The sequence below is a fragment of the Zingiber officinale genome, chromosome 6B (genome assembly GCF_018446385.1).
Source record: "Zingiber officinale cultivar Zhangliang chromosome 6B, Zo_v1.1, whole genome shotgun sequence".
Lineage (NCBI taxonomy): Eukaryota > Viridiplantae > Streptophyta > Magnoliopsida > Zingiberales > Zingiberaceae > Zingiber > Zingiber officinale.
Genome location: NC_055996.1, coordinates 95,001,895 through 95,012,032, shown reverse-complemented (window position 1 = coordinate 95,012,032; position 10,138 = coordinate 95,001,895). Strand labels below are relative to the sequence as shown.

The 10,138-nt window shown below is 35.4% G+C and overlaps 1 protein-coding gene across 2 annotated transcripts; it reads right to left on the bottom strand.

The window, feature by feature from the left end:
• Positions 1-2,009: 2,009 nt before the first annotated feature.
• On the bottom strand, positions 2,010-8,037 carry LOC121990441 (UDP-N-acetylglucosamine transporter UGNT1-like). Of its 2 annotated transcripts, none has more exons than XM_042544573.1 (10): positions 7,766-8,037; positions 6,227-6,303; positions 3,651-3,797; positions 3,429-3,562; positions 3,010-3,140; positions 2,878-2,922; positions 2,675-2,772; positions 2,417-2,524; positions 2,294-2,350; positions 2,010-2,212 (listed from the first exon to the last, which is right to left on the bottom strand). In XM_042544573.1, the coding sequence occupies exons 1-10, from the start codon at positions 7,908-7,910 to the stop codon at positions 2,138-2,140; spliced, it is 1,017 nt and encodes a 338-aa protein (XP_042400507.1). In that variant the 5' UTR covers positions 7,911-8,037; the 3' UTR covers positions 2,010-2,137. The 2 variants fall into 2 exon arrangements, with proteins under 2 accessions (XP_042400507.1, XP_042400508.1); XM_042544574.1 differs by lacking the exon at positions 7,766-8,037 and adding an exon at positions 7,433-7,532.
• Positions 8,038-10,138: the final 2,101 nt, after the last annotated feature.

Below are 10,138 nucleotides of genomic sequence, written 5' to 3'. Positions count from 1 at the left end.
ATATTAGTGTCATTAAATAATATTGATAATAATAATAATATTAAATTTTAAAATATTATTAATAAAATTATTATTAATATTGATATTAATATTAATATTATCATTAATACTAATAGTAAAATAATAATAATATAAAATTAATTTCAACGATGGGAGCGGGGATAGGGATTTTATTCCTATTAGTTCGGGTTTGGAGATTCTCCGAATCCGAAAAAGTGGGGATAAGGGCAAGGATGAAATTCGGGGACGGGGATGGCAAACCCGTCCCTGCCCCACCCCATGACCATCCTTAATCTTGACTATAGTTTATAAAATCATGATCCTATATAGAATCGATTTATGATCAAAATCGAATCGATTAGGATCGAATCATATAATCGTTTGATCCTATAAAAATCCTTAAAATTTTATAATACATAATTAATAATTATAAAAAAAAAATCTAAAAAATTCATTTACATGTGTCTATAGATATACACACACTACACACTCTTACCATGCATACCCATGGACAACTAAGTACGATCCAGGTGCCCGGAAGCCCTTCTGAGCACCCCAATCCTAGAAAATGAATTAGGGTGCCCGAAAGGACTTCCGGGTGCCCAAATAGCACTCAACCGCCCATGGATATGCAATGTAAAATTTCTTTCTCTCTTTCTATTATATTATTATCTATACAAATTTAAATTAACTAGTAATTTAATTACCATTCTCATACAATAAGACTCAATAATACTTATATTTTCATATCATAAAATAAAAGAATATAAAATATCTATAAACACAATAATAATAATAATCATATTCAATTTCAAGAATATTTCCATTGTTTATAAAATGATCTAATTTAAAAGTTAACAAAAACAAATGATGAAAATAATCAACTAAAAACCTGTTAATTCCGTAAAGTATCGGATAATAGACATTCAAAAAATTGTCATTTTTGAAAAAAATAAATAATATAACATTATTGATAAAAAATTAACTCAAAATAATTAAACAAATATTGAAATAGTTTCAAATCCTAACCTTAACTTTGTAAAAGATAAAAAAAAAACTACAAATCTTCCGGGCTTCTAAAAAGATTTTAAATAATATATTTTTTTTTATCTAAAACTAGACATTAAGAGTGAACCTTAAACTTAGGGGAAAATATCCCCATCTCAACTCTTATACTTTGAAAACATTCCCGACCAAGAACATCCTCTAAGGCAAATCCCTCCGAAATAGATCTCCAACCATTTCTGGCAACTACAACCGACGGCTAGGCTAAGTCAGACAACAACAGATGAGACTCACGGTGAGGATTCAAACTATAGCATACATACGACACCGACACTATCACCTCTGTCACCCGACACAGTCCCACCAACCAGGCCGATTGCAGGCCGAGGTGGCACCTCACGTGGACAATCATGATCTCAGATATAAACATGTAGGTGGATGCATAAAAGGGTATGCTCTCTTACTCATGCGCAAGCACTCTCACTTTCCTCTCATCTTCTCAATTTAGCATTCTGTCAGAGGGTGGCCATCGCCAACGTCCACTGATGTGTGTCGACGTACAGGCATAAAAGACGTACAGGCATAAAAGTCGTTTGGACAGAAAGGAGTAATGAGTTTACTAGTAAGAACCCACACGAGCAAAGGAGCCGCATCACTCATTGTAGTTCTGGAATGCTATAGCTCCAAGTTCAGCAACCTCCAAGATGCCATTGCTATTGTGCTTCACAGGACTTAGGATCAGAATATCTTCTATAGTTTACTACTAGTATTTTAACTTCCACAACTACGAGCAAAAGAGAAGATAAATTAATAATACCTAAAGAAATATAAAAAAAATCAAAATAATAACAATAAATGATCAGATGATGTAGTTCATTCAATAAGCCTGCGTGGAGTACAGGGAGCAGGCGTAGTATGTGCTGTTGCTGCACTGAAAAGATGAAAGAAGTTGGTCACCTCGTCATGTGATGTGATGGCGCTGGGATCATGTTCAAAGATGAGAATGACTGCGACTTATCAAAAACAACCCTCGATATTAACCCAAAAGATAGTAACCTACAAGGGTTCACTTGAATGAAAGAAAAAAACAAAACATGAAAACATCTCTTTATTGAAATAGAACTTGCAGATGCTACTTCCCCTTGATTTTGCAGTAGGCGTATAAACCCGAGCCCATGAAACCCAGGATTTGACCGACAATATTCAACTGGAAGAAAAGCAGCATGGTACTTTATTAACTGAGAGAGTAAATGAAAGTATTGCAGAAGAGGAAGAAACATGAAATTACCCTATCGAAAGGAAGGCCACCGAACAACAACCAGCCAAGTCCAATGGTGAACAGATCCTGGAGCAATACGCAGATTAATGGAGATGGAAAGTGGGGTGGGTAAGTTGAAAAGGAAGAACAAACCTTCAGATTGCCACACATTGTCTGTGTCAGTGCAGAGTTCAATGTGGTATTTAAGAAAATACAGTAGTTCAAACAAAATGCCAAAATGCAAGAAAATAGCATCACAACCTGCAAAGCAAATAAGAAAAAAAAAATGTCAAGTTGCCTCTACAGATTGTATATAGCTGACAACTCCAGATTTATTCAAATACATAACAGAAAGATCTCGAATGGACTGATAAAATATTGAGTACATACATTGTATGGAAAGAAACTCACCTGAAATCCAAGAGAATGAAGATAGGGAAAGTTTATTGTGAGCTCCAAATCACCATAAATGTATGTCCAGAAAAACAAAATCGGTCCACATACTATTCCTGAGTCAATTAAACAATTTGAACTCCACCTATTTGATAAACTATATTGTTGAATGATTTCGGTGGAATTACAGGTTCTAAACATGGATCAGCATTGTACTATACCATTACACCACATAAGCCCAAAGCCATTGAGTCCAGTGGTTTTTCCTGGAAAAAGACATGAAACTGAACGTAAAAGACAGATCCAACAAACATGATGGAAATAGAAGAACCACTGAAAATATGCAGATATACCAGTACGGTTTATAGTTGCCAGATAAACTGCAGTTGTCATGTTGGCGATAAAGACTATGCTGTAGCCATAAATATCAAAGGATAGGTCTCGAGCTCCGGCAACAAAAGCTCCAAAGACGATCAATGCAACACTGCGAACCAGTAGTCCAATCAAAGTCTATTATCAAAGGATAGGTCTCGAGCTCCGGCTAAGGGTGCATATACCCACAAATGAGTGTTACACAATTGACACCTAAAGAAACAATTTATGTAAATTGCATATATGGGCTCCAATCCCTCTATCTTTTCAAATTATGAAAACTGCTCCCTGCTTAAACAAATTTAATCCTGAAGCAAATCCATTATAAATTTGAATGCATGATCCAATTGCATCTTATGGTCCCAGCTGCAAGGACATAAATTAAGAGAAATCAACTTACCTTCCAACAATTGGGAATGAGTACTTTTGGCTTGTGATTAGGTACTCAACAACCATAGCAAACACAACAGTTGTACGCCTAAGGGTGGTATACATTGGGACATTTACTCCACGAACAGACTCCATAGTAGCCAACTTCAGCAAAAAGCAGTAGATGCTATATGATATGAAAAAAGGGGAATGAAAAACAGACAAGATCATTGTTAAATTCTGTAGTCTGTACCATATAAAGCAAATATGCAAGGGAAAGAGGAAGGGTATGCAAGACTGTTTGAAGTGGCACAAGGCTTGCTTTATGTGCTTCACCAGTTGTAAAAGAAATTATCCTCCAGCGCCTCATTGCATAAAGAATGCATGTTGAACAGATCATCTGCAAAGGACAAGAACTTTATTGAGAAAAAGAATACATATTAGACAAGACCAACAAATCCTTGTTAATCTCAAAAACAGGAGAGACTTTGGGAAAAGAACAAAAAAAAAAAAGAGGATTCCAGATGGGAGCTAGGTTCCTACATTTTACATGAAGAGAACGAGGGAAATATAACTAGGTTTCAGGTCATATAGTTATGATATTTATTATAGATATTATTGTTGCTTCATTCATGTGATATTATCCTCGCACAAAATAAACAGTGCATTCTTGGTTAAGCTGATTGTATTGCTAAATAGAGGTCGCAATTAGATGACCTGAACCTTGAATCTATGGTGATAAATCAGATAGAACTTAAATTGATTCAGTTTACAAGTAATTAGAGGTTATGAAAAGGCAAGAGAGGAAATATTTGGAAGACAAACAATAAGTAGCAAGTGAGATGAGGTTATCCAGCCAAAAAAAAAAGTTATTGATGTGTTTTCCCTTCAAATGCTACCTAGGCACGTAGCGTGTTCCACTGGAGAACATTTTCTAGTTCCTTTAAAGTCATAATTTCATCTGATTCAGTATTCAGTAGAAGTTTTAACTAGTGTTGTCTAATTGTGGCTACAATTTTACTTCTATTTCTTACAATTTGTTTGATTTTAGTTTCTTGTTCTTTTCAATTCTGTGATGTTTTTATTTAAACTGGAAAGTTGACTTAGACAGAGTAGTTAGTTGAAATTGTATAAAATAGAGAAGGCCTATAAACAAAATGAGCATCAGGGATGTTATATAGTCAGAGAAATGAGGTGGATGGTGTAAAAAAAAAAAAAAAAAGGACAATCCGGTGCACGAAGGTCCCGCCATGCGGGTCCTGGGGAAGGATCCATTGTACGCAGCCTTATCCTGCTTTTTGCAAGAGATTATTTCCAGGATTCGAACCCGTGACCTTTTTGGTCACATGACAACAACTTTACCGTTGCGCCATGAGGTGGATGTTGTAAATGAGGAAAATAGTTTAAATCAACTTGCTTTAGTAGTTGTTTTTGTGTATGGAAATAGAGCTTAGAATGGAGTCCCTTGTTTTGAACCTTAAAAAATGTTTAGCATATATTACATTAGGAAAACAGAGCTTAGAATAGCAAAAACTGAGACAGAAAAAAAGAGGAAATTTAGGCAGGCACTAGCCGAAACAAAAAAAAATCCCAAAAGTAACTGTCAAAGCTAGTAATAATAGACTTTGGTTACAAAGATCTCTTAGAATCTATGACAAAGAAAACCACTGAGACAAGAATTTTAATTTAATAGAAAACAAACAATAAAAAACCCCATGTAAACCCATAGACTTCCAAATTGCATCTTAACAAATTTATAACTGTTAAGTTTGGAGAAGAAAATGTTGTATTTCTATCATTCAAACTAAACATGGACATAGATACTATCTATGTTTAGTTTGTTACATAAACTCAACAAACACTTATAAGCGAAATAGATTTTTTCTACAATGTAGATTACGATATGACCAAGAAAAAAAAGACATAGGCAAAGCTTTGGAAATAATTATGAAGCACCAGCTGAAAAGATCCCTTTGACCTCAAATCAGAATATCGATGACAAGAGGATAATGATAAAACAAAGAAAGGAAACTAAGATCAAGAGTCATAGGAACAAATCTTTCTAGTAAGCTTCCTAAAAAGTAGCACATAAAATAACATGCAATGGATTAAGGGAAAAAAACATAAGGATTCGCTGGACTCTTACCTAGAAAAATGAGAAAAAGATGTTTCCTTTGTTTAGGTCTTCTCTAAGATAGAAAGCACAACTTGACCCTTGGTTGGACTCATCAAATTATAAAAAAGATGAAGAGAAAGAAATAAGTAAATTTATTGTTCAAGAAGAAGACGCTATAAACATGGGCCATATAGGAAGTAGAAGAACCTACTATGGCTACTAGATTTGGTGCAGGAAGCTAGGGCAAGTTTTGTGAGGTCATTAATGGATTAACATTGAGCAGTCGATCAATGCTAGCATAAGAATCTTGCAATGGAGTGTATGCATGTAGTCAACACATGATGGTTGTTGTGTAGTATCTGATTAACATGAGAAATAAGTGTCATGTGAGAAGTTTGAGATGAAATGTTAAACGAAGCAATGACAAATCAAAGAGCTATTTGAAAGTTTTTTTCTCATTATCCCCTCTTTCTCTTTCAAAGACAGACAAAACAAAGAAGATTCTTTTCCTCTCCATTTCTTCCCCTCCATTTCTCACCATTGTTCCTGTCTTTCCCCTATTCCTCCACTCAAGAAGGTATACCCTAACTGATTCATTCTTTCCACTCCTTATCATGCAATCATTAGATATACTGATCATGTAATCAAGCTATGTTAGTGCAAGTGTTCAACAAATCTTGTTCGAGGTGAAAATTACAGAACTAATGGCATACCTGGCATAGAGTAATAACATTAGCACAAGGGAAGCTGTATGAAGATAGAGCTGCTTTATTGAACATAACCAGTAGAACTGAAAAAAAGGGGACATATATAGATGAGACAATTATCACAAAAGTGGCAAACAATGGTATATCAAAACATATAGTCATGCAGAATGGTAAGAAAAATATACTCATCAAGATTAAAGAATAAAATATTTTTTAAAAAAAGGTTTTTGGTTGATTTTGTCATTTCTTATGACATGTGCTACTTTCCTGCTTTTTTTTTTTTTGTTTCTTTGCTCATGTACCAAAGGTTGGATAAATTCATGTAGCCAAATCCAAAAATTTGAAACCTACTGTTGGTCTTACTTTTTTCCCTTGCATATGTAAACCCATTCATAAATAGAATATAATATTGTTTTTGTCTTATATAACAAAGAGAACATAGAAGGGGAGCTTGGCGCAACGATAAAGTTGTTGCTTTGTGACCAAACGGGCATGGGTTTGAATCCTGGAAACAACTTCTTTCAAAAGTCAGAGTAAGGTTGCATTCAATGGATCCTTCCCTAGGACCCCGCATGGCAGGACCTTCATGCATCGGACTGCCTTTTATAACAAACAGAACATACTCAATGGGTAAGAAGAAGCTGCTCCTAAATCAGAAGGATCTCATAGAAAGTCAATTCTTCGATTGATTGAAGCTCATTCAACTCATCTCCATGGATGACAATATTCTTGGAACAACCAGATTACAGTTCCTAGTCTTGCAAAGGTCTTGCTGATGCACTTTGACAAGAACTTCATTGCATGATATGCAACAGAGTTTTTCCGTATTGTTTGTACCATTATTAAAGTAGGTCCTTTACTATCAATTGCAGATGGTATGCTTAGAAAAAATTAACAATTCATCTCAAACTAATCTAACTTGAGTGCGTATAGTACAATGGCCATAGAATGAGATTTTATCAAGAATTACAAACAGAATCAGAACTACTCACTGTTCATCACGTTCTATGACGAACGACTATTAAAATCGTTAACAAAAACCTGAAAGATGAAGTGGTTTATAACAAGATTTTTCTAACTTGTTTTTAATCTACTCTGATCCGTCATAGACCAATATACCATGTGATTGGCTGATAAAATCCAGTAAAAAAAAATACTATCAAATACTCGTAAAATCGTCACCATCTGTAAACAGTGTAATTGTGGTTCAACCTGTTTCCAGAAATAAATTAAACATGGCTGCTAAGTCGCATTAATTTTTTGTGTTCCAGGACTGTCCTCTCACTCACGACTCTTGAACAACACGACCACATAGCCATAAAGAATATCTGAAAGATGAACAATAAGAAAGCGAGCTTAAACTCTGGCACAATTTCTAAATTTGCTGCATGGTGAAAAATAACAAGGAGAAACGCAAATCAATACATTAAAGAAGAAATGAAATCCAAGTATGGAAAGCCTTCTTCATGTATCAAGAATAAGAAGGAATCATCAAGGAGAGGACAAAGGAATCGAGGATCGAACAGTTATGGAGGAGACAAAGACCTGCGCAGACCATGTAGGAGAGTGCCGCGAAGGCACCTCTCCTACCCATGGAAGATCCCAGGAAAATGGGGGCGCTTCCGTCTGCGCCATTCACGGACTGCGGCGGAGGATCCGACACCGGCAGCGGCGCGCTTTTAGGCGCCATCTCTCGCGGTGCACCAATCTTCTCTCTCTCTCTCTCTATATATATATATATATCTCTGGGAGTGGTGGCCTCGTTAGCGTACTCACCTTTTCCGGCGACGAAGGGAAGGGAAGGGAAGGGAAGGGAAGAAGCCAGGAAAAAACTGTCCGATCGCTTCCTTTTAATACTGGAAAAATGCAGGGAACTTCTATTTTGACCCTCATATTTTTAACTATTTTTATTTACTACACCTTTCAGTTTTGCATTTCCACCTAGGGGCCTATCAGTAATTCGAATCCGACAACAGAACCAAGCCGATTTTTTAATAAAACGGTTCCATCAGGTTTAAATTGGTGAAAAAAACTTTTTTTTATATATAAAAATGTTCTTCGATTTGGTTCCATTTTAGTTTTCCCTTTAATTTGAATCTTAAATTTTCTACTCATTGCACTTGTCCGTTTAAAATTCACGAACATGAACCTCTTAACTTTAATATTAATATTTATCAAATAACACAATAATTTGAAATTCATCAAAGGAGTTAATTTTAAAGGTAAACTTTGAACAACATAGATCCTTAACTATGACTCGAGTCTGATATTTCTCACTACAAGAAACCGCATAATTAGTTACAGAATTAGTGACGAAATTTATTTAGCTAAAATAACAACCGAATTAAATTTTGGTCATTAAAAAAAATCCTAAAATCCAACCGCTGCACTTTTCCTTAGCACGGCCTCTCTCAATCTCACCAAGTGCTTGGTTGGAGGGAATGGAAGCGAGGAATGTGAATGAGATTGAAAGTTAGTATTTGGTTTGGGATATTGATGATAAGTCCCACGGATTCAAACCTTCAAATATGGAATTGGACCATTACCAAGTAAAATGAGAGGAATAGGAATGATGAATCCCACGGATTCAAAACTCCTCATTCTCATTCTTTACTTCAACGAATCTCATTCGTATTCTCATGCCCTTCCGTAAATCATTCCCTTACCTGATTTCTCTCCGCCTTCTCTCATCCACGTCACCTCTGCTCTGGCTTCTCCTATCTTTTCCAGCCAGGGATAGTAAACTTCTCTTTTCTTCCCTCTACTTTCCCCTCCCCTCTTCGACATCTAAGTACGACGAGGTGTAGCAACCATCGTCTCAGGCATGGCCGTGAGGTCGGGCACAACCTCGGCTAGGCCGCAAGGTTAGTAGGCCTAGGCCCTAGCGACGAGCTTGGCTGGCCTCAGCTTAGTGGGCCTAAGCTTGGTCGGCCATGAGCTTGGGTGAGCTTGGCATGCTTGGTAGGTCGTGAGATTGGTCGGCCACGAGCTTAGGCTTGAGCTCAGCTTACCCTAGCTGCGAGCTTGGTCGACCAAGAGCTCTGAAAATGATTATTGTTTTAAACACACTTGTATGGGATTGTTGACTTCCTAATATTGTTTGTGCATGTGTTGTTTGTGCAAGCGTTTTCTTCATAAAGACTCTAGCTGGCTTCTTCATGCACCAATTTGAGGTATATAATGAATGATTATTTTAAGATTTAATTAAGTTTAAATTTAAACTATATGCATGCATAGTTATTTAGTTTTATATGTTTAATAAAATTGTAAATTTATATCCCATTATGTTACCGTGTATATGAATAAAGTTGCGATGTATAATGGGTTAAACAATAGATTTATTATTGAAAAATATTTTGATGAAGTTAAAAAGTTTATGGAATTTACTAAGTGTTATCCGGAGTGTATGAATGATGACCAATTATGGTGTCTATGTAATTATTGTAAATATAGAAATACAATTTTTTGCAATGAAGATACTTTGAAAATATATCTAGGTAGAAATGATTTTGTACCAAATGACTACAACTGGTACTGTTATGAAGAATCTTATTTGTTTGAGCCAATTGGACTTTCTGTTTCTTTGTCATCTGGACCTTATGTTATTTCATCATTTAATGATAATACAATATAATTAATGATTTATGATGTGATAAATGTAATCGATTAGTCGAATATAGATGAAATACTAACACTTGAAGTTCAGAAACTATAAAACATGTTAAAAGCTAGTAAAAGAAAAGTGTGGAAAGATATTTCTTCTAGTTATTCTCAACTATCAGCTACTACAAGGCTATTGAACATCATTTCTCAAAATGATATTATAATAATATTTTTCAATTGATATTGTTGTTCTTTGATGATAACATAAAGACGATAACTTCTATAGTACAAAAAAATTAACTAGGGGGTTAGGTT

Bases quoted from the DNA above. Each gene is read 5' to 3' on its own strand.
- LOC121990441 (XM_042544573.1), bottom strand. From the start codon at position 7,910: ATGGCGCCTAAAAGCGCGCCGCTGCCGGTGTCGGATCCTCCGCCGCAG. The intron at 3,798-6,226 runs GTATGCCATTAG...TGTCCTTTGCAG, and splicing joins ATGTTATTACTCTATGCCAG to ATGATCTGTTCAACATGCAT. The intron at 3,563-3,650 runs GTACAGACTACA...TTTTTGCTGAAG, and splicing joins TTGCATATTTGCTTTATATG to TTGGCTACTATGGAGTCTGT.